This window comes from Ascaphus truei, chromosome 2, assembly GCF_040206685.1.
Source record: "Ascaphus truei isolate aAscTru1 chromosome 2, aAscTru1.hap1, whole genome shotgun sequence".
NCBI classification, from domain to species: domain Eukaryota; kingdom Metazoa; phylum Chordata; class Amphibia; order Anura; family Ascaphidae; genus Ascaphus; species Ascaphus truei.
The window spans coordinates 318,749,926-318,775,515 of NC_134484.1; the positions used below are offsets into that span (position 1 = coordinate 318,749,926).

The following is a 25,590-nucleotide window of genomic DNA, read 5'->3' on the forward strand; positions in this document are numbered from 1 at the left end:
TGTTGTACCTTAAACTCATTATTGCCCTTACAGTCCTTAAAAGTGGAAGTTGGTTTTACAAATTTACAAGCAGGACAGCCACCACATTTAAAAAAGCCCTTTCTGTCAAAAGTTGACAGAAATGTAGTAGTATTGGGTATAGTATATTGGCTGTGAACCAGTTTATCTCTAAGATTAGGAGATCTTCTGCTTGTAAATTCCACTTTGGGACCTAGTTGATGCCTAAGGTCTGAGTCAATCATGAGAATTGGCCAGTGTTTTTGAAGGATTTTACGCAGCTGATTCCATTGTTGATTGTACGTGCCAATGAATCTTATTTTATTGGAATCTTGTTGTTTAATTTTGGGTTTCAATAAGGATACCCGGCTCATACCTTTGCTCCGTTCGTATCCCTTCTTAATGATTGATTGGCTGTATCCTCGATTTCTGAACCTATGTTTCATTTCTAATGCTCTAGGTTCTTAAATAATAGGATTGGAGCAATTGCATTTTAAACGAATGAATTCACCAATCGGGACTCCCGCAATTTGGTGTTGAGGGTGGGAGCTCGAAGCATGTAGGATAGCGTTGGTAGCTGTCTCCTTCCTAAAAATGTCAGTACTGAGGTGCCCATCACTCTCAATTTTAATACAAAGATCTAAAAAATCAATTGAGGTTGAACTAGATTTAGATGTTAACCTAATGTTTAAGCTGTTGTGGTTGAGTACATCGACAAACTGTGAATTTTGTTCCCGCAGTGAGCTACCACTCTAGGATATCTTATTATACATTTTGGGTCTATTATATTGCATATAAGTAAATAATTTTTTTATTTTTTATTTATTCTACATTTTCTTTATTTCTGGTCAGGCAGGCTCTCCAGTTAGTTATATATATATAGTGTGGTGTATGTGTGGTGTATATATGTGTATATATATATATACAGCTAAACCCCGTTATAACGCGCCTCGTTATACCGCGATTCGGTTATAACGCGGTTTTCCCGTGGCTCCCGTTTTAAAAAAAAAAAATTTAAAAAAATTTTTTTTTTACATTTTTTTTTTTGCACACTGCACACACTGCACACACTGCACACACTCACTGCACACACACTGCTCATTGCTCACACTGCCACACTGCACACACACTGCACACTGCACACACACTGCTCATTGCTCACACTGACACACTGCACACACACTGCACACTGCACACACACTGCACACTGCACACACACTGCTCATTGCTCACACTGCACACACTGACACACTGCACACACACTGCACACACACTGCACACTGCACACACACTGCACACACACTGCTCATTGCTCACACTGACACACTGCACACACACTGCACACTGCACACACACTACTCATTGCTCACACTGCACACACTGACACTGCACACACACTGCACACACACTGCACACACACTGCACACTGCACACACACTGCACACTGCTCATTGCTCACACTGCACACACTGACACACTGCACACACACTGCACACTGCACACACACTGCTCATTGCTCACACTGCACACACACTGCACACACACTGCACACACACTGCACACACACTGCACACACACTGCTCATTGCTCACACTGCACACACTGACACACTGCACACACACTGCACACACACTGCACACACACTGCTCATTGCTCACACTGCACACACTGACACACTGCACACACACTGCACACACACTGCTCATTGGACACACTGCACACACACTGCACACTGCACACACACTGCTCATTGGACACACTGCACACTGCACACACACTGCACACACACTGCTCATTGCTGACACTGCACACACTGACACACTGCACACACACTGCACACACTGCACACTGCACACACTGCACACACACTGCACACTGCACACACACTGCTCATTGGACACACTGCACACTGCACACACACTGCTCATTGCTCACACTGCACACACTGACACACTGCACACACACTGCACACAATTATTATATAGAAATAAACAGGCAACTGAACTTTAACAGATGTACAGTATTTTGCCTGTACAACGTCTTGTGACTTTTGTTTCACAAAGTTAAGGGGGTGGGAAGTCATTGTGCTGTGGGGGTTGGGGGGGGGGTGGCGGGCCCTGCGCTGCGGCTACGGCGGGCCCTGTATTGCGGCGGGGGGGTTAGCGGTCTGTGTGTGTGAGTGCGAGTGCCTGTCTGTGTGTGTGTGTGTGAGTGCGTGAGTGCCTGCATGTGTGTGCGCGCGTGTGTGTGTATGAGTGCGTGAGTGCCTGTGTGTGTGTGTGTGTGTGTGTGTGTGTATGTGTGTATGTATGAGTGCTCCAGCCCGAGTCCGTGGAGGGAGGGGGGGGGAGAGTAGCGGGTCCCTCCTGCAGCCAGTGGAGGGAGTGGGGGGAGAGTAGCAGCTCCCTCCTGCAGTCCGGGGAGGGGGGGAGAGTAGCAGCTCCCTCCTGCAGTCCGGGGAGGGGGGGGAGAGTAGCAGCTCCCTCCTGCAGCCCGTGTAGGGAGGGGGGGGGGAGAGTAGCATCTCCCTCCTGCAGTCCGTGGAGGGTGGGGGGGGGAGAGTAGCGGGTCCCTCCGCTCAAGCCACGCCCCCCCTCCCTGTCAAACCTCCCACCTCCCGCTCCGGCTCTTACACTTACTTACACACACACTCAGACACTTACACACACTCACAGACACTTACACACACGCGAGGGCCCTGTGCTGCGGCGGGGGGGGGGGGGGGGGTTAGCGGTCTTCCGGAGACTGCTTACCTGTCTCCAAAGCAGGCACCCCTCACGTTCGCCGTGCGCATGCGCATGCGCCGTGCGGCTCGTGAGGAGTGGATGTTGCCTGCCAGTTCCCTCTGTTCCTCTGCGGTTCGTCGTGTAATGACCCAGCGGGGTCATGTGACGTCACGGCATGGCAACGTGACCCCGCGGGGTCATTTTACACCAGTTAAAGTTGCACAAACATAACACACTTAGACACTCACAGACACTCACACACACTTACAGACACTCACACACACTTACGCACACTCACACACACCCACGCACACTTACGCACACTTACGCACACTTACGCACACTCACACACACTTACAGACACTCACACACACTCACACACACTCAGACACACTTAGACACATTTAGACACTCACAGACACTCACAGACACTCACACACACTCACACACACTTACAGACACTCACACACACTCACACACACTTACAGACACTCACAGACACTCACACACACTTACGCACACTCACGCACACTCACACACACTCACACACACCCACGCACACTTACACACACTCACACACACTTACAGACACTCACACACACTCACACACACTTACAGACACTCACACACACTTACAGACACTCACACACACTCACACACACTTACAGACACTCACACACACTCACACACACTCACACACACTTACACACACTTACAGACACTCACACACACTTACAGACACTCACACACACTCACACACACTTACAGACACTCACACACACTCACACACACTCACACACACTTAGACACTCACAGACACTCACACACACTCACACACACTTACAGACACTTACAGACACTCACACACACTCACACACACTTACAGACACTCACACACACTCACACACACTTACAGACACTCACACACACTCACACACACTTACAGACACTCACACACACTCACACACACTCACACACACTTACAGACACTCACAGACACTCACACACACACTTACACACACTTACACACACTTACACACACACTCAGACACTTACACACACTCACAGACACTTACACACACTCACACCCACATACACACACCCATATACACACACACACTTTCTCTCCCATAAATACATACACACACACACTCTCTCACTCTACACAGATGGGGGGTGGGGTCGGAGCAGAGGAAAGGCCGCGACCAGCACCACCACCCGCTCCCCCCCTCCTCCCGCGCAGGCAGCGGGAGCGCCAGGGACAGCGGTGGGGAGAAGAAACCCCCCGCTACCACCTCCATGCAGGCAGCGGGAGCACCGTGGACAGCGGTGGGGAGAAGAAACCCCCCGCTACCACCTCCATGCAGGCAGCGGGATCTGAGGTAAGCGGCGACCTGAGGGACATCCCCGCTCCCATCTCCTGCCCCGCGGCCTGTCCCTCGGTGACAGGGGGAAGCGGGGACAGGAGGGACATCCCCGCTCCCATCTCCTGCCCCGCGGCCTGTCCCGCGGTGACAGGGGGAAGCGGGGACAGGAGGGACATCCCCGCTCCCATCTCCTGCCCCGCGGCCTGTCCCGCGGTGACAGGGGGAAGCGGGGACAGGAGGGACATCCCCGCTCCCATCTCCTGCCCCGCGGCCTGTCCCGTGGTGACAGGGGGAAGCGGGGAGCGGAGGGACATGCCCGCTCCCATCTCCTGTCCCGCGGGATGAATATGCGCTAAAGCGCGGCGGCCATTTTTTTTCCCGCGACCCCGTTAGTAACGCGGTGGTCTCGGGGTGGACCCCGAGACCCGCGTTATAACGGGGTTTAGCTGTATATATATATATATATATACAGTGTTCGACAAACCTATACATTTGCTCGCCCCGGGCGAGTGGATTTAACATCGTGGCGAGCTCCTATTGGCCCAAGCAGCACACGTTTGGTACTAGGTGGCGAGTAGATTTTTTTGTGTGACGAGTAGATTTTTTGGTGATTTATCAACCACTGTGTGTATATATATATATATATATATATATATATATATATATATATATATATATGTGTGTGTGTGTGTGTGTGTGTGTGTGTGTGTGTGGTGTATATATATATATATGTGTGGTGTATGTGTATGTATATATTTATCAAAGTTGCACAATGTTAATAAATAATTTATTCTCACATGTCTTTTTTTTTAATTTTTAAAATATTATATAATACACACACACACACACACACACACACACACACACACACACACACACACACACACACACACACACACACACGTTCCCCATTGACACACAAACATACAGACCACTTCAAAGTGCCACACACAGTTACCCAATCACACACACTAACAGCTACCAAGTGACACACACACACACAGTGATATCCGCCTCCCAAGCGCGCTTGCTGTCTCCTCTGCCAGGACAGCAAAAAGCTCCTGGTAGAGCGAGCGGCAGCAAGCAAGAGCGAGCAGCAGCACCAAAGTATGTACTATGTCCCAGGCCTAATGCAGCATTTACATTGGCATTTTTGGGGGCATTACGTAAAAGCAAATTTGTTTGTGCTACAAAAAGAGGTGGGGGGAGGGGGCCTGTCGGTCAAGAGTATGGTGCATGGGCCCGGATCACTGAGGCTCTTGGTGTGGTAGTCTAAGACTGATCAGGAAGGGTTTGGCACTTGGGTTTCCCTAAAGGGGTTGGGGGACAGCACAAATTGCCCGTTAAGGTGGCTAGAGCTACATGGAGGTACGTCTTCCTATCCCGGACCCATTGTTGGTGCATGCAGATGGTGGGCCAGTATCAAGATATCAATACCAGCAGGTTTTCCAATTATGCCTTAAAGATCTGGGGTTAGATGGTCAAATGGATTGGACGTTGGGAATCCAGTCAGTATCTAAGCTATGCTAGGCCTGGGTTGAGTTAAAGGGCACGGGTGTTGATTTTGTTTTGATATTTTCGTTTTTTCGCCTGTAGACGTTTGGATCATCAGGGATTTTTTTATTTATTGGATGGAGAAGCTTGCGGCCGTCCGACCATACGGGAGGAATTTGGGCGTGAGTAGGAAGCAGGGAAACGTGTTCTGGTGTGGCGGGCGAGGTTTGATATGGAATCAGCTGTTACCAGAATTGCTGGTCCTGGCAAGGAGGCCCCCACAAATCTTGATTATTCAGAAGGGGGCAACGATGTGGCGGCGGTAACATTGTTAGATTTAGTTTGGTCAATGAAGAATGTTTATCTCAGATTCAGGTGGGTTGGGGAGGGGGTTCCAGATGGGGTGGACAGACATTGTCCAAAGGAAGGCGTGGAGGGGGGCGTGGCGATCTGGGGTGGTGGAGTGAACCCGAACCAAATTAATAAGGCAGTTGGGAAATGTATGTTGTAGGTAGGAGGCTGGGGGACAAGTCACCCCAAATTCGATTCAGCGAATAGAAGATTATTTCGCCCAGATGGGGTACATTTACTGAGTTAAGGTTAGATCTGCTTAACATGATACTTCAGGAGGGACTTGAAAGGGTTCTTGTGGGTCTGAGGGTACAGGGCTAGTTTAAGGAGGCTGCTGGAGGTGGGGGGTAAGTGTGCGTTAACCTTGCCAGCGGGGGATGGCGAGTGGTCAGGGCTCCTTTGTGCGTAATTCCCTGGGGCTCAGTCTTGCCAAACGGTCGGGTCGGTGGGGTGCCTGGCTTGGTTGGTCTTTCGTGCCATAGTTTGGGTACCATCAGCCTTTACCCGGGAGGGGAGAGTGCTGGCAGCGTTGGCACTTCCAGAGTTTATTACCTTGGTAAATAAAGCCGCAGCCATTGCACCTCAAGACTTTTGATGTGTGTTTATTTATTTATATGTAAGTTGTGGGGAAGGAGAGGAAGTTTCCTCGCAGGTTCCAAGGTCATGTGCATTTCAGTTGCAGCGGTCAGGACTAGAAATGTGCAAATGTCTCAATGCTTTGCACTACTTGAAAATGAGCAAAAATGTATGAAAATCTGAGGAATCATAAAGAACTCATCAAGCATTTTTAATCCAGAACCTGAAATAGTCCTTCTGCAAAACAGAGACAGACTGAGAGATACTAGTGATCACACCTAAGATACCTGAAAATGGGCACATTTGGACTGATTTGTAAACTACTCAGCACTGTTTTAACACTGGATATAGAAAATCACAATAGTTACCATTTTGCCTGTTTTTCAAATACAGATTTTTTTCGGTTTTCAATCTTTCCATTTGCATTTTTGTTAAGGATTAGATCCCAACATGTCGGCAAAGAAGTATGTAATCAGTATTATTATTTTTGACCTATTCAAATCTCTTCTCTGGCTGTTATACTGTTAACATATTGCAAAGCACAACACAACACATTGCAGGCCTATCCTACCTCTTCTTACACCATTTAACCTTGTCTGTAACTGTTACATACGCCCATAATTATATCTATAACTGTTCATGGAATGTCTGTAAATGTAATCTCTTACCACTGTTCATTTAGCCATGTATTATTATAACTATGTATTGTGGATGATAGTGAAAAAAAGGCGCTAACAACTTAAAATATAAGTGTCATTAAGTGCAAGTTAATAGTGCAATATACAATATACAATATGTGCTCAAAATAATATATCCCTGCTCGAACCCTCTGGTGGAACCTGTTTCCCGGGTCCCAAGTAGAATGATATATTTATCGTATATGGCTTCGTCAGGAGTGTGTGAGTTGTTGGGTTAATAGATGTCTTATATACCCTCTCTGGTCTAATTAAACAATCAATCTGAACAATTATCTCAGCGCTATGATTGATAATCTTATACATATATTCGGAACTTGGTTACAACTTTAACACATCATAAAAAATCATTTAACATTATTTATTTCATTATGAAACATCATTCTCATATATTTATAAAAAACTTAGTGTATATATCATTATAGTTATATGAGGCAATATCACCTAGGGGAGAGTCTGGCTAATTAGGTGAAATAGAATCAGGTAAGTAGGCAGAGGTTATACTGCAAAGACAAGTGATGGAAATAGTACTTGCTGCTGAGTTCAGTCAGCATTCATGGAATAGAGTTGCTTATATTCAGCCAAACACTTAATCTCAACGTCTGCACTTAAATTTGCACTGTTTTATTTCTTTTTTCCCTATATATGCTCCTCCTGGACTATCTGAAATTTATTATAACTCTGTGCCCAGGACATTCTTGAAAACGAGAGGTAACTCTCAATGCATTACTTCCTGGTAAAACATTTAGAAAGAAAGAAATAAGCAGTGTGTTCTTAGCACCTCCAGCAGCATTGGGGTTAAGAGGGGCACGAAACCCATGTGTTTTATTGCCGGATCTATGCAATTTTTTTACAGGTCATTTTATGAAAAAAGAACCCCACTATAGTAGATATATGTGTTTGAGAATGGAGATTATCGAATAGGTTAGAGTCATAAACAACATGTGTTTTGTATCATTAAGGAAACTAAAGAGACTTCACTAAAACATCCAATTTTTTGTAGGCTCCAAAGATTTTAGTACATAGCCTCTTAGCCTCAACTATTACACCATTCTCTGCTCTTAGAAAAATGTTATCCAGTGTCAGCTGTTATTGTGGCTTTGTGCCCTGCATCTCATAGACATATGTCCCTGATGACTATTGGTAATCATGGTGCAATTACTTATTTTGTTTTAAACATACTTTTGAAAACAAATCTACTAAATCTCCGCTTCTTAAATGTACATGTTCAATAAATACACTGTTAAGCTAATGCCGTGCCAAGAAACAAAACTAATGGCCCATATTGACTAAGCAATGCTATTCCATAAGACACCCTCCGGCTCTGGAATTCCATGGAAGACACAAGGGAATGGGTCATAATGTGTTTTCCAGTGATGGAATGTGTCTTATGGCATAGCACAGCTTTGGAAATAGGGCCCATTATGCATCTTCTGTGGGTCATATTTAAAGCAGCAACACTCTCAAGTAAGCCCCATTGTTAAATACCCAAACCAGGAGGTCTGCCTGCATATAACTGCACTGGATATTACACTATTGGCGCATACTGGTGCATTATGGTGAAATTTGCCTTTTTCCAAGATGGTGGTTGGTGAAATTCCTGCTCGAAAGCAAATCAGCAAGGGTGATGTCATTGGTTGTCCTTACTGATTGGATAGCTAGCCGCTTCCTAGCTGTTACGCCGGTGCTGCCCGCAGACCAGACCCGTCCCTTATACTGAGGTGGGGACGTATAGGAACACACACCCGCAGCAGAAGGAGCATGTCCGGAGTGTGGTGAATTAGGCGTTGCCAGGCCAGGTGGTGTTTGCTAGCAATACTTGCCGGTACCGGTTAAAGAAGTTCTGTAGTCGTAGTCCAAGCCGGGTTCGAGGGGTATCAGAGTGAGCGTTGTCCAAGGAGTGCCGAGATCGAGAGCCAGAGGGGGTAGTCGTACAAGCTGTGTCAGAACCTGTGAAAACACTAAGAGAATCCTGAAGTACTTCCATGCAGAGACTATGTCAAGCAAAGACTGAGAGCAGAGAGGAGCTAGATAAAGCAGGAAGGTCCAATTTGGAACGGAGGCGGGACAGGAAGAGCTACAGGGAGACACTGCAGATTGGTAAGTGAAAAAAGAAGAGATAACAGTGCGCAACTAGTTTGAACGTGACGTGATAAGGTGAAAATAAAGTGAATTAAATAACTTAACCTAGAATTGAGCGTCTGCAGCTGCGATGAAGGGGGGGCTCAGGGACCCCCTGGAGCTAACAGATAAATACAAAAAAGACACAGCGCACAACGCTCATAGTGCATTAAAAAATATTATTGACATGAACAATAAAAGGGTGAGTAATGTGCGTACATCAATTGCAGTAATAACAAGCAGTTTCGGGATATGTTACTCAACGCCTCTGGAGACCGGATTAGGTGTCCTCGCAGGGGTGAAAATGCTGTCCTCGATGGTGCAGGGTCCTATTGGGGTAGATGTTTTTGGACAAGTGCTCTAGCTCTCTATTAGCACCCTACTGCGCGATTTGATCGTGTTCGAACGGCGCCGAATCCCCGTGGTGACGTCACCAACCAGGAAGCGCTCCACACGGAGGAGAGTGCTAGCGCCCAGCTGATGCCCAGATTTGCCTTGCTGAAGCACTGCAGGGATCAGCAGCTCCCGGTCCACTCGTGCTTAGGGGAGCAAGGAACAGCAGAGGTTGTGCATCTACCCCAATAGGACCCTGCACCATCGAGGAGGGCGTGGGCGCGACTAGCGCTGAGCAGAGGAATCGCCGAGGGAAGTGAGTGCTCTGTGTGGGGAGCGCGGAGAACGCCGATTCCTGACAGTACTTCCCTCTTCAGGAACGGCCTCAGGACGGTCCATGAACGGTTTCTCTGGAAACTTTTTCCTGAAGGACTTAAGAGGGGCCGGGGCATGAATGTCCTTTATAGGTACCCAGGATCTCTCTTCAGGGCCAAAGCCCTTCCACTGCACCAAGAACTGGAGCTGGCCCCTGGATAGGCGAGAATCCAAAAGAGAGTGAACTTCGTATTCCTCGTTATTTTGGACAGTATTGGGGTCCGGTTTACGAGTCTGATCCGGAAAGAAGTGACTGGTGATGAATGGTTTTAAGAGGGATACATGAAAGACATTGGGAATCTTCATACTGAGTGGTAGTTGGAGCCGGAATGCCACAGGATTGATTTGTTCACTAATAGGGAAGGGACCCAGGAACTTAGGTGCCAATTTTGGAGATGGTACCTTGAGGCGGATATAATAGGGGAGAGCCATACCAAATCCCCTGGCTTGTAACTGGGTGCCGAACGACGACGACGATCGGCCTGTAGTTTCGATCTGCGGGAGGAGTCGAGAAGGGTAGACTGAATCCTAGACCATGCGGTTTGGAGGGCAGTAATGCGTTCATCTACGGCTGGAACTCCAGAATGGATGTTGGAGATGGGTAGGCAGGGGGGTGGAACCCATAATTTATAAAGAAGGGCGACTCCCGGGTGGCTTTATTTTTAGCAGAATTGACAGCGTACTCTGCCCAAGGAAGGAGCTGAGCCCAATCATCCTGGGAATCGGATATGAAACATCTCAGGTATTTCTCCAGGGATTGATTGATTCTCTCTGTTTGTCCATTGGACTGTGGATGATAGGCGGAAGAGAAAGAAGAAGAGATGCCCAATCTCTTGGTGAAAGTTCTCCAAAATTTGGATACAAATTGAGAAACTCTGTCAGAAACAATGGACGAAGGAATCCCATGAATCCGGAAAATCTGCTCCGTAAAGATATCAGCAAGGGCGTGGGATGAGGGTAATCCCTTAAGTGGAATAAAATGGGACATCTTTGAGAACCTGTCCACGACCACCAAGATAGTGTTCATTCCTCTGGACCTGGGCAACTCCACAATGAAGTCCATCGACATGTGGGACCAGGGGCGGTCGGGAACTGGAAGAGGTAACAGAAAACCCTGAGGCTTTTGACGGTGAGTCTTGCTTTGAGCGCACGTGGGACAGGCGCGGGTAAACTCCAGAGTATCTTGAGACATCCTTGGCCACCAGAAATTCCGATGAATGAGATCAGTGGTCTTCTTAAAACCTGGATGACCTGCAGATTTAGAGGAGTGTCCACAAGACAGGACCTCTGGAACAAATTTGGAGGGTACGAAGAGTTTGTTGTCGGGAACGACCAAGTCCTTGGGAATGCGTCTCTGGGAGTGCAAAATCTTGTCAAGATTCTTGAAAGTAGACGTGGCGAGAATCTTCTCTTGTGGAAGGATGGTCTCCAAAGGTTCCTCTGGTCTCTCTTCAGAAGAATGTATTCGGGAGAGTGCGTCTGCCTTTACGTTCTTGGTCCCGGGGATATAGGAAAGATGAAAATCGAATCGAGGAAAAAAAAGAGCCCAACAAGCCTGTCGTGGACCAAGGCGTCGAGCATTTTCTATGTAAAGAAGGTTCTTGTGGTCCATGAGAATAGTAAACGGCTCTTTCGACCCCTCCAGCAGGTGTCTCCACTCTTGAAGAGCCATCTTCATGGCCAGAAGTTCCCTGTTACCCACGTCATAGTTCCTTTCGGCAGATGAGAATTTCTTGGAAAAACATGCACAGGGATGTAACTTATCTTGGGGCGTGGGTCTCTGAGAAAGAACGGCTCCAGCACCGCAATCAGAAGCGTCGACCTCCAGGACGGAGGGAAGTTCAATGTTGGGATGACGGAGAATAGGTGTGGATATAAAAGCTTCCTTGAGTGTCTCGAAGGCGGAGATGGCCTGATATGACCAAGCAGAAGGATCAGCTCCTTTTTTGGTGAGCGCAGTGAGAGGTGCCACGATGGTAGAAAAACTTCTTATAAACTTACGATAGTAATTAGCGAACCCTAAAAAACGTTGTATGGCCTTGATAGAATTGGGTCTTGGCCATTCAGTGACTGCTTGAAGTTTACCGGCATCCATCATAAAACCTTAATCGGAAATGATGTACCCCAGGAACGGAGTAGATGTCTGATGAAAGGTGCACTTCTCCAGTTTGGCGTACAAATGGTGTTCACGGAGACGGGAAAGGACGTAGGAGGTATGGCGTATATGGTCCTGGAGATCTTTGGAAAAAATCAGGATATCATCCAAGTATGCTATAACAAAAATATTGAGTACCTTACGAAAGACGTTGTTGATGAAATCCTGGAAGACAGCGGGAGCATTACATAAGCCGAAGGGCATTACAAGATACTCGTAGTGTCCACTACGCGTGTTGAAGGCCGTCTTCCATTCATCCCCCTTCCTGATGGGCAGCAGGTGATAGGCACAACGTAGATCCAACTTGGAAAAAATCTTGGCCCCCTGTAATTTATCGAACAGTTCAGAAATAAGGGGGAGGGAGTAACAATTTTTAACAGTTATGCGGTTCAAACCCCTCTAATCGATGCAAGGCCTCAAGGACCCGTCCTTTTTCTTCACGAAGAAAAACCAAGCCTCTGCTGGAGAATTGGAGTGACGAATAAAACCTTTCTTGAGATTCTCCTGGATATATTCATCCATAGCATGAGATTCTGCTAACGACAAGGGGTAGGTCTTGGACTTGGGTTGGGAGTAACCTGGAACCAGATCGATCGGACAATCGTAAGTCCTGTGTGGCGGCAGAAGGTCTGACTGTACTTTATTGAAAACGTCCCGGAATTGGTGGTAAACAGAAGGTAGAATAACCTAAGGAACAGAGGTATTGGCCAGCAGTCGAGGCGAAAGTATGGCTGGTGGAGATGGCTCCTCTGACCTTGACCTCCAAGTAATAGTAATTGGGATGTCCAGTTGATGAGAGGATTGTGCTTCTGCAACCAAGGTAAGCCGAGAGTGACTGGAGTTCCGGGAGCGTGGATTACATCAAATGCCAAGGTCTCCTCGTGGGAGTGAGAGGAAAGGGTGATGGGGCAAGTCTCCATGGCAATGTATGCTGGGGTGAGCGGACGGTTGTCGATCCCAACCAAGGCAACGGAAGACTTCTTCCTAATGAGTGGAATCTGGTTCTGTTTAGTGAAGGTTTGGTCCATGAAATTTCCTCCCGCGCCGGAGTCGATAAATGCCGCAGTGGAGGTGCGCAAGGTAGGACCCGAGAGAGAAACGGGAATGGTCAATTTTTTGGGAAGTTCCTTCCTGGAAAGGGGACAAGGAGATTTAGCACCCAGGGAGTGCCCCTTCGTAATCACTGGGTTCGGTCGTTTCCCGGGCGTAGTGGACATTCACGGACCAGATGCTCGGAGGATCCGCAGTAATAACATAATCTACCGGCTTGGCGAGCTTGCTGCATCGGTGTCCGGGAATGCTGGACTCCAAGTTGCATCGGCTCAGGAGCCTCCAGAGTGGGTAGCGCGGAGACGGCAGGTCCTGGGGTTAGAGAGAATCTGGGAGAAGGAGCACGGAAGGGCATAAATCGGGGAAGCTGGCGCTGGAGGCGGCGTACCTGAAAGCGCTGATCCACTCGATTGGCTTGGGAGATGAGTTCCTCCAGAAGCCGTGGCCTGGGTTGTGAGGCGAGCTCGTCCTTCACGGAATCCGTTAAGCCTCGCCAGAAGACTGAGACCAAAGCCTCCTGGCCCCATCGTGTCTCAGCTGCTATGGTCCTGAACTCCAAGGCGTACTGGGCCACGGAACGACGTCCCTGGGAAAGCTCAAGCAAAGTTTCAGAGGCAGTTTCTTGGTGTGCGGGGGTATCGAAGACCTGTCGAAAGTCTTGTCTAAAGGCTGCGTAGTCGCGGGTGATATCGGGACGTAGTTCCCAAATTGGGGAGGCCCATGCCAGCGCTTTCCCTGTAAGCAGGCTGTAAACATACGCCACTTTCTTGCGACCAGTGGAATACTGCTGCGGAGCCATCTCAAACTGGATCTCGCATTGATTGAGGAAACCGCGGCAGGCATTCGGATCCCCCGCATACGGTTTAGGTGCCGGGATCTTCGGGCCCGAGGTCGCGGCGGATACTGGTTCTGGCGACAGTGGCGGTGCGGCAACAGGTGGTGCCTGAAATTAAATGTCCTGTACCTGTTGAGTGAGAAGAGCCATTTGGTCCATTAGGGCCTGGACTTGTTGATACATGGCCGTCATCATGGAGGCCATGTCAGTCTGGTCTGCGTCTTGTGGGCTCGACATAATGTTACGCCGGTGCTGCCCGCAGACCAGACCCGTCCCTTATACTGAGGTGGGGACGTATAAGGACACACACCCGCAGCAGAAGGAGTGTGTCCGGAGTGTGGTGAATTAGGCGTTGCCAGGCCAGGTGGTGTTTGCTAGCAATACTTGCCGGTACCGGTTAAAGAAGTTCCGTAGTCGTAGTCCAAGCCGGGTTCGAGGGGTATCAGAGTGAGCGTTGTCCAAGGAGTGCCGAGATCGAGAGCCAGAGGGGGTAGTCGTACAAGCTGTGTCAGAACCTGTGAAAACACTAAGAGAATCCTGAAGTAGTTCCATGCAGAGACTATGTCGAGCAAAAACTGAGAGCAGAGAGGAGCTAGATAAAGCAGGAAGGTCCAATTTGTAACGGAGGCGGGACAGGAAGAGCTACAGGGAGACACTGCAGATTGGTGCAGGCATAACAGGCCAGGTGAGACTTGTTGGTAACCTGAGTATGCCCGTGCGGCTTGCGGGGGCGGAGCCTGAGGTCCGGGGGACGGGAAGAAGAATGTGCAGAATGAGCGCGCTCCGTAACGCATGTACGCGTGTGGACCGAGCCAGTGGAGGGTGCAGGTGTGCGCGCGGGAGGGCGTGGGCACGCCCGGCGCTGAGCAGAGGAATCGCCGAGGGAAGTGAGTGCTCTGTGTGGGGAGCGCGGAGAACAACGATTCCTGACATTAGCTGGCAATTATTTTTATTTTACCAAGTTTGGAGGGACAATATTTCTCTCTTGCCTCTTATTTATGTCTCCTCTTTATTTGTATTACATTTTATAATGGGGTACAGAATGAAGATAAAGGTAAACAACATTGGGAGTGCAAATAGAAAAAAGAAACAAAAGCGGGGGAGGAGATATTACACGGTATTTAAATGTTTGGAACTTCACGCCAATTGTGCACCTGTAAATGTGATACAGGATCTCCGACCCCCATGGGCGAATGTGAACCCATGGCTGGCAGCGTCAGGGTCTACACATACAATAATCTACACAAAGGCTTTATACTCAACCCCCCTGTACAGATGCAGCGGCCGTTATTCGAACAAATCACGGCGCCGTTTTCGTGTGTGCTGCTGTACTCCATGCGGCATTAACGCGGCCAATCGTTCCAGGCACACGTGTTTATTGCGGTTGCTTTATTTGAATTTCATGGATTGGGTGCAATTAAATGCAATGAAATGAATGAATTGTAATGTGTACAGTACTGTGCTACTGTGTCAATTTCGGGTGTTTAAAAGCCAGAACACTAAAATGCCATTTTCTGCACTTGCCTGCACTCGCGTCTAAAGGCGGTTGGAAGAAATTGCGCGCCATCACATGGGTATTCCGAGGTATACACCGTGTGAAGTGTTCGAATAACGTCCGCTGCATCTGTACGTCAGTGGACGCATAACTTTTGGCTATTCCCACCCCAATATCATAGAGAAGAACACAGATATAGAATTAACTCAAAAGAGTGCTGCTGCTGCTCCATCCAGAGAAGGGATATCAGCAAACTTAAGCCACAGGTCCCAGACTCTTGTAAAGCTAGGATATCTGTCCGAAAGGAAGCTTGTGGGCCTTTCTATGTACTTCACGATCCCAATCTGTTTATGAATTTGCACATAAGCAGGGGTTCACACCCACTTCCAGTCAGTCACTATACAGCAGAGAGCTGCTGTGAACATTTGGGTTACCAACCTCTGAGAGGAGACTGAGAGATCCAGGATGAGTTTTTATTGAGGAGCGCCACCCATGGATTCGGGCTAAGGGTAGTCTCCAATACTGTGTTAATTTTATTTATAAAATGTTTTTACCAGGAAGTAATACATTGAGTTACCTTTCATTTTCAAGTATGTCTTGGGCACAGAGTTATGATGACAGATACATGGTTACAAATACAGTTCAATCCCGTTATAGCGTGATCCGTTACAACTCAAATCTAGTTCTTTGATCATTTCACAGTGATGTGTGTTGTAGTTGCATTGGAGGACAAAACAGCATATTGAATTGTAGAGGGTATCAAGTTTGCTAAGGTGGGTTTGGGGTGCCCTGCCATATACTATAGTCTACAATTGGCATTAGCATCTGCTGTGCAATACGCTTTCTGACCAGCATACTTAGGGAGGATTTGTTCCTATAAAGTACACCTAGTTTGGTATAGGTTTTGGATGTCAGGGTATCAATGTGCATCCCAAAATGAGGTCAAAAATATTTGTTCAAGGGGGCAATTTTCAGAAATTCTCACCAAATGTATATAAGTGAACCCAACTGACCACAAGCCCTAAAGCCTGAGAAACCTTGAGAATCATGCAGTTTACATTTTTTTAAAGAATAGATTTAAAAAAAAGCTGAGTAGAGCAAATAGCTGGACACATGGTATTGTATTTTTCGCCGTCTAAATGGCAGTGTTTAACTGAAAACACGACAATGTCTGAAGTAGGCATAGAGACAGATGTATGTTAGGGCTTTTGGTTCTACTTACTCAGTGCAGGGTGTAACTCCATTCTCATCATATTTTGGGGGCTATTTCAAAATGATCCGAAGCTGCCGATTGCATCCTGCTCAACCGAAAACCCCTCATTGACTTGAATAAGGGGTTTCCACGATTGGCCGCTTTGTATAATATCGAACTATCCCCTTTGACTTGATTACCAAAAGGAGGCACTTGGAACTGGCCAGGGTGCCTTCTATACCTATGTAAATGGTATCGATTTTAATACCTGGCATTGCTCACATTATTCTAAGATTCCTGTGTATAGTTTTAAATCTCTTTATATCAGTCATTAATTCATTATTGTTACAAAATGACACTACAAAAGAAAATGAATCTCTGTGATTGAGCAACATGCCTCATACCCCAAAATGTTATCAACAAAACAGAGCAAAGAGACGATTTCACAGTTTACCACCAGTATTGGCATACATTGTAAAATTATTACAATGGGAATCCAATTGAGAAGGAAAAACAAATTGGCACAAAGGCTTATATTTCTATAGCAGTGCCCACCTTAAACCTTACCCAGAAACTTTCTTCCAGTATCTAAATCTTGACATTTACTTGTTACCTTGTGTGACTTAACTGTGGGCCTAACAATATTTATGTGCTCTGTTTTTCAGCGAAGAGTAAAGGATGTGATATCACCTATTGTTTTTGAAGCCTCCTACAGTCTTGGTGAGCATGTGATTGGAAAAGAAGAGAATGAATTACCTGCCCTTAAGCCCATACTTCGCTGGAAAAAGGGACAGAAGATAGCACAGAGAAATCAGGTAACAATGAAATCTGTCACCTGGAGCAAAGTACTGAAGTGGGATCAGCATTTTTTTTTATGTATGTGTATACGTGTATGCATATGTGTATATAAATTACATAATATAAATTATATTTATATTCATTTTGATTATTTAGCTCTGCTAACATGGTACAGATACATCTACCTCTATATCTATATATCTATCTATATCTATATATCTATATATGTATCTAAAGCAAATGGAAATATTACTGTATGCTCATTTGCATGTCTTAGACAGGTCTGCAACCCTGCCTTTCACCATTATCACCCAGCACAAAGCGCTTCCACTGCAGCAAGGGATTCTGGGAAATGACATGCAAATGAGCACACAGTGTCACCTTTTGCTTCAAAACCATTAGCATGGTTCCCTATAGGCTTAAGCTTGCTGCATGGTCACAGCTTTGAGCACAGCCAGGGTTAAGATGCATAGCCAGCAAACTTATTTGCTATATGCTTTGCTGTGGAGGGTTTTTGTCACTTTTTTTACCCACCATAACTTAACTAAGTATGTATCTATATATATACAGTTGTGTGAAAAAGAAAGTACACCCTCGTTGAATTGTATGGTTTTACATATCAGGACATAATAACAATCATCTTTTCCTTAGCAGGTCTTAAAATTAGGTAAATACAACCTCAGGTGAACAACAACACATGACATATTACACTGTCATGATTTATTTAACAAAAATAAAGCCAAAATGGAGAAGCCATGTGTGAAAAACTAAGTATACCTTATGATTTAATAGCTTGTAGAACCACCTTTAGCAGCAATAACTTGAAGTAATCATTTTCTGTATGACTTTATCAGTCTCTCACATCGTTGTGGAGGAATTTTGGCCCACTCTTCTTTACAACGTTGCTTCAGTTCATTGAGGTTTGTGGGCATTTGTTTATGCACAGCTCTCTTAAGGTCCCATCACAGCATTGCAATCGGGTTGAGGTCTGGACTTTGACTGGGCCATTGCAACACCTTGATTCTTTTCTTTTTCAGCCATTCTGTTGTAGATTTGTTTGTATTTGTTTGTAGTTTTTTGGTAGGTGTGCTGTTTTGTTTTTCATGTGGTGAGTTTGCATGTTGGTTGCATTTTGTCAGCAGTATACGTTATGATTTTCTTTTGTGTTTGAATCCCACATTTCACGGGGCGCATCTCTGCAGATTCATCGAGTCGTTTTGGAGGTGCAGGATTGAATTTCTTAATCCAGTTTATTCCTCCATTTGGAAGCCCACAAGACATTTGTATGGATTTACCCTAAGGCGCTGGTTCATATTTGGTATTATAGGCTAAAGCAGTAAAATTCAGGGCATTATTGAAAACCCTGCTCTCTGATTGGTTAAATTCCGGGCATTATCCACAGTAATGCCCGGAATTTTAGCAGCTTGCAAAGTGCAGTTTTCAATCTGTTTATTTCCAGCCAATCAGCGTTCAGAACAGCTGAGACAGGGAGGGGGATTGGTTCAAATGAAGTAACAGCTCCGAGACAGGGCAGGGGATTGGTCAAAAAGTATCAGCCATGGTTTGACTCCTCCCCCTCCCGAGCTGACTGAAATTTTCTGAGCAGATTCAGTTGAATTGGGGAGGGGGGGGGGGGAGTAGTCTGCAAAGAAGTAAGTGGCTGTCTGCAGTTTGTTTGTGGCTGCAGTTTGTGTGTGTGTGTGTGTGTGTGTGTGTCAGTAGCAGTGTGTGTGCTGTTGTGTTGTATATCTGTGTAGAGGTGCTGTGTGTGTGTGTATAGAGCTCCAGTGTGTGTGTGTCAGTGTCAGCAGCAGTGTTTATGGGTGTAGCATGTGTGTGTAGCAGCAGTTTGTGTGTGTGTGTAGAGGTGCTGTGTTGTGTGTAGAGGTGCTGTGTATAGAGGTGCAGTGTTGTGTGTGTGTGTGTATGTTGTGTGTGTAGAGGTGCTGTGTTGTGTATAGAGGTGCAGTGTTGTGTGTGTGTGTGGGGGGGTATGTGTAGAGGCGCTGTGTTGTGCTGTGTTGTATGTAGAGGTGGGGGGGGGAGAGTGCAAAGTTTAGTAAGTGGCTGCATTTTTTATTGTGGCTGCAGTGTGTGTGTGTGTGTGTGTGTGTGTGTGTGTGTGTTGTGCTGTTGTATGTGCAGCAGCAGTTTGTGTGTGTGTAAAGCTGCTGTGTGTGTAGAGCTGCTGTTGTGTGTGTAGAGCTGCTGTGTTGTGTGTGTAGAGCTGCTGTGTTGTCTGTGTGTAGAGGTGATGTGTTGTGAGTGTAGGGGAGGTGCTGTGTTGTGTGTCTAGAGCTCCAGTTTGTGTGTGTTTGTGTGTGTGTGTGTGTGTGTGTAGAGCTGCTGTGTGTGTAGAGGTGCTGTGTTGTGTTGTGTGTGTGTGTGTGTGTGTGTGTGTGTGTGTGTGTGTGTGTGTGTGTGTGTGTGTGTGTGTGTGTGTGTGTGTGTGTGTGTGTGTGTGTGTGTGTGTACACAGAGGGGGCGGCAGTGTGTGGATATAGATATCTGCAGTGTAAGCGTATTTAGAGGTGGTTTTATGTATTTACCATTTTATTTTAATAAAAAAATCTATTTAACTATACAAAAGTGTCTATTATTTATGAAATAAGCCTACATTTAGCCTATAATAGTAATAATCCCCTCAGAACAGGGCATTACTGGCCAATAATGTCTTGGCTGGGTTAAAGTCCCTCGGCTTCGCCTCGGGCCTTCAACTCTTCCAGCCAGGGCATTATTGGCCAGTAATGCCCTGTTCTGAGGGGATTATTACTTAATTAGAATTATACACTGTCTCATGCTTTACATATTAAAATAAGAAAAAGTGGGGGGGGGAGTAATGGAGTATTGCTGCTTTAACACTACAAAGAAAAGAAGATTTTTGTGGACAAATACAGATATGCGGTATGTATATTATATCATCAGTAGCAGCTGATGTTATTTCTGTGAGTAAAGCTTGGGAGTACAGAGTCCTAGTCATTAGAGATGTGTGAACCCCTCCCTTTTCGGTTCCGTGAAAGTTTGCTTCAATGCAAATGTATTTTATTTATAAAATGTTTTACCAGGAAGGGATACATTGAGAGTTTCCTCTTGTTTTCAAGTATGTCCTGGGCATAGAGTTATGATGACAAATAATACATGGTTACAAATACATAGTTATATAAGTGTGTATATATATATATATATATATATATATATATATATATATATATATATATATATACACACTTATATAACTATGTATTTGTAACCATGTATTATTTGTCATCATAACTCTATATATATATATATATATATACAAAACCAGAAAAAAAATAGGCGCACTCATAGCGTAAAAAAGTATAACAAATAGTTTATGGAGTCAAAGATATGAAAAACACACTCACAAACATAACGGAATAAAGAGCAATTTTGAGTACAACCTAATCACCAGACAGACGCAGGAACCAGGTATCGGGTGACTTCAGTAAAGTATCCGGTGTGGGTGAACTGCAGCAACCTCAGTAATAGCCTCCGAGTACCGGGGAACATGAGGGACGCCGCCTTCCTCCAAATCCAGCGTCACAGCAGTGAGTTCTCAACTCCACGTACCGCGAGAACTCGATGACGTCAGAGGATACAACCGGAAACAGTCCCCACAAGTGCAGCAAGTGACCGGCTGGGATCAGTGTATTGCAAATGGGACGTCTCGCTGGGAGTTGTTTCCATGACCGGTCCTGGTTCTTTGGTGGAAGCCACCCGCACGCGGGCTACCGGCTTCACAGCTGGGGTGCGTTGCCCTCGATAGGGTCCATTGGAACGCAGGGGTTCCGGGCAATCTGGTCTGAGGTGACCAGTGCTGTTGCAATTGTAGCACCGGCGCTCGTGCCAGAGCTCTCCCGCCTTCTGTGACCCGCTGCCCGCAGGCGGCTTTTGGGTCCACTGGGGGGTACTCACAGCTTTCTTGGCCGGCACCGGCGCGATCGCCGCTTTGGCTGGCGCCTTGGTGGTCATCTGGGAACGGCCGACCACATAGTCATCTGCCATCCTCGCCGCCTCGGTGTAGGTCTTGGGCTTTTTATCATACACAAAAGCCCTCACCGCCGGCGGGCACTGCTGCATGAGCTGCTCCTGAAATATGAGGTCCAGCAGGCGTTGGTAGGTCCTGGCCTCAGAGCCCTCCACCCAGTGTAAACCGTACAAAGCCATGCGGGTCACATAAGTGACATAGGTCTCCTGAGGGTGCCTCTCCTCCAGGCGGAACTTACCCCGGTAAGCTTCAGGGGTAAAACCGTGCTGAAACAGCAAAAGTTCTTTCAGGTGGTCATAGTCATCAGCATACTCCTCTGTAAGCGCCATCAAAGTCTGTTTAGCCAAGCCGGAGAGTAGCGGGTCCAGGCGTGCAACCCTATGCTGGTGGAGCACCTTGTACCGCCGGCACTGCGTTTCAAAGTTCCTTAAAAACATGTCAATCCGATCAGTGCCCTCCACATACTTGGTGAGACTGTGCTTGTCCAGTTGGAGGTCATCTTTGGGGGGTCGGACCGAGGGGCAATAAGCGGGTCTGTTCACTGCCATAGAGATAAACTGTAGCCGCTCCTCCGGTGTCCCTCGGTCTCGCCACGCTGTAATCAGTGCCAACATTTCAGGGGTAAACTGACTGGTAGCCGCAGCTGCCAGTACCCCTCCTGCTGCACTCCTCCCGGGAGGTGCACTTGTTCCCTCCCCGGGATTCTGCCGCCCCGGCACTGGGTTTAGTCCCTTATCCCGGGCGGTGGTATAAGGGCAAGCTGAGCTGTCTCCAGAGCCTCTGGATGCTCGGCTTCATAGGCTGTGATTGCGGCAACCATGTCCTCAACCTCCTGATCTGCATATTCCAGTCCATAGTCACGGCACTTTTCTTTTAGCTGAGTTCTAGTTCTCAGGTAATAGATGCTCTCCTCTTCACTCATGGTTCTGGGTCACAGCAGTGAGGTGGTGTGACAACTTGCGTTACTTGTTGCACTACTGTGTGTTCAATATCTTTAGTCCCAGGAACTCGCAATTACCATCAAGTTCCCACTTGATCACAGTACCCCGCAGAATACTGTAATCCAGGTCCAGTTCAGTCCCGCCAGCTGCCACCAGTTTTATTAATATGCCTGTGACGATAGCCTACACAGGTCTATTAATATTACACAAAAATAACTGGGTTTGAACTGAACGAGGCTTAAGATATAATAAAGTGATTTTATTCCTTAGGATAGGTGAACACACGAATAATACAGTAACAGACAAGAAGTACACTTACTTAGGGGTTGGGGAATGAGAAGTTTGATGTAGCATTTCTCTCAGCAATCAGGTAATCATTCAGGTGATATCAGGTAACCATATCAGCAAACGAAGACAAAGCATATAGGGTGGACAGCAGTTTATAAACCTTTTGTCCCTCTATCCTTAATATTAAGTACCTGTGATTGGTTTTCAATTACCTCCAGCCAATCTTTAATGTGGGAACACATTTTAATACATGCCCCCCTGCTAGCTGGCACAGGCGCAGTAGAACTCTGGGGTCTCATTTCTGTAGCCCCACATATGCAAATGGAATGCCAGCCAGTCTACCCATTTGGATCTCTGGCAGGAAAACCTTTGTTGGAAGGTGTTAAATGGGACACTTATAAACTGCTCTGGTTTGAGCCTTCTCCGCCCTCAAATAAACAGGGAGGGTGACAAAACCCATTGAACAATACTTAAGTCCTAGACATTGGGTCGCCTCTAGGGCCATCTGCTACCCTGGTATGCAAAGGAATTTCCTCTGGGTCTTTGTCCATACCTTGGGACACAGTATTAAACATAAAACATAAACGTATTAAAATATCCGGTTCCGTTGGGTCTAGCAGGTCCAAACTTCCCAGTTCTCATTGCCAGAACTGGGACACCATATGGTCGAAAAAGACACTTGCTACGATCTTCGGAACTGGAGATACACAAATGCACATTAAATCATTTTTCACTTTAATACAAAAATCTCCGCTAAAAAAGAAATCTCAGCTTTTCACTAAATCCCCATTGAAAACAACGGGCTTCTCCGCCATAGACTTTCAATGGTAAATTGCCGCCATTGAAAGAATCTCCATTGAAGTCAATGGGCCCATTGACTTTCAATGGGAAACCGCCGCTCTCCCTCTCGGACGCCACCTGCTGGTCTTTACAGGAAACAGGACTAAAACAACAAGATTCTCCATTAGAATGCATTGAGCCCTAATGGCGGCCAATGGGGACCTGCAAAATGGTGCCTGAAAAGGCGGGAAAATTACACAAAGAGCTATAATCATGAAAGGACTATTAACCCTTGTGCTCCCGGATGGATTCTAGTGTGTGTGTGATGCAGACACTGATTAAACCAGACATTACAATGGAACAGGGGAAACAGGGGAATACACATGTACATGTCATTACAGGGGTTAAATCACTGTTCTGGGTCTTAGCCCAGTTAACCCTTTGACTCCCGGGTGAGGTCAGAGGATGGCCAAATGGGGTGTAACCCCTTTAATCCCGGGCCACCCCCTTTCTCCCTCTACATCCCATTCATTTGAATGAGAGTAAATGCTTGGTAACGTTTAGCACCCCTTTGTGGATCTGGGCCTATATAAACATAATCTACCAGGAGCACAAATCTCTGTACCCATAGTGCCATTCTGTGCTCACATCAGCCCATATTCTGTAAAGTTTGATAAGTGCAGATCACTTGCTATCGCAGGAAAAGCCCTATTAAAGTAAATTAGACTTTTGATGCGATAGCATATCATCTGCACTTATCACACCTTACAGACCTGCTGTAGATTATGTTGGCGTCTTCTAAATACATTATATATATTGCCGAATAAATGAGTACTTCAGCATTAGGTGATACCTTACAATTTATGTAATTGGACAAGCTTTCGAGAGTTCTCCTCTCTTCGAAATCTCGAAAGCTTGTCCTACCTTTTTTATTTGGACTACCAATGCATCATCTAATACTGATAAAGTACTCATTTATTCTGCACTATCGCAACTGGACTAACACAGCTATTTCTGTGTATATATGTATATATATATATAACAGTCCAGAAAAAACAGTGTGTAGATACAGGTGGTAGTAGGGTGCAAACCATTCAGGTGTCAGCAAGGCAGCACATCTGATAGAAGAAAACAGGACAGGCACTCCAAAATGAAATGTATTCCTCAACGTTTTGGCTCCCAATGGAGCCTTTATCAAGAGCCGAAGCGTTGAGGAATAAATTTAACCTATGGATTTTGGAGTGCCTGTCCTGTTTTCATATATATATAAAATCCGGTCACGGAAGAAACATGTAGGGTCACATGGTGTGTCGTTACTATGGTGGCTGATTGAGAGACATTTGGCTAACGTAGGAGGAGTTTGAGCCGAGCATTTGCGGAGACTGCCCTGGGCACAATAACTGTGCTATACGAGGAACTAATATCCTGCTAATCCGGTTTGCTGGAGGAATTTGAAGCAGTAACACCAGCAGTGAGTTCCAGGAAGCAACAGCAAACTACAGAGTGGGCCGACGGCGTTTTCTCCATCTAAGTTGGCGCATGAGATCAGGTCATACCACGCTTATTTGCTTTGGCAAGATTGTGAGGTTGAATTTGTCTTAACTTTGATTTTATTAAACCTTTTACTCTGGTATCACACGAGGATCGGGCACTTTTCTTTTCTTCTTTATATATAGCCCCAAGCCCTTTTTATGTAGCCCCTGTAAGAAATAGTGGGCTACCAATCCTTCTCCTACTGGAGTAAGCCCTGGTAAGGGCAGGCGCCAGTAGTAATCATGGGTTTTCCCCCCACCAAGCCCTGCCTTGCTTGATAGAGGTAGGCCCCTGACTCTGTGGCAGGCCTGAGACAGAGGGGAGGTCCTGCTGACATCAGAAGGGGCAGGGCTGTATCTATTTAGTGGGCTGCTCCTGTGTGTGGCTGAGAGTTGTGCCTGAGTCAGTCTGTTGGAGTATTCCGTCTGTGACAGTCTGTTGCAGTGGAGAGAAAGGTCTTGGGTCTGATGAGAGAGGAG

The 25,590-nt window shown here is 46.5% G+C and overlaps 1 protein-coding gene across 2 annotated transcripts in view; it reads left to right on the forward strand.

The window, feature by feature from the left end:
- ITGA9 (integrin subunit alpha 9) overlaps positions 1 to 25,590 on the forward strand; it is a 505,378-nt gene that overhangs the window by 236,197 nt on the left and 243,591 nt on the right. For both annotated transcript variants that reach the window (XM_075586544.1, XM_075586545.1), the window contains exon 16: positions 17,428 to 17,577. In XM_075586544.1, the coding sequence (XP_075442659.1) occupies positions 17,428 to 17,577 (150 nt within the window). The remainder of the gene's footprint in view (positions 1 to 17,427; positions 17,578 to 25,590) is intronic.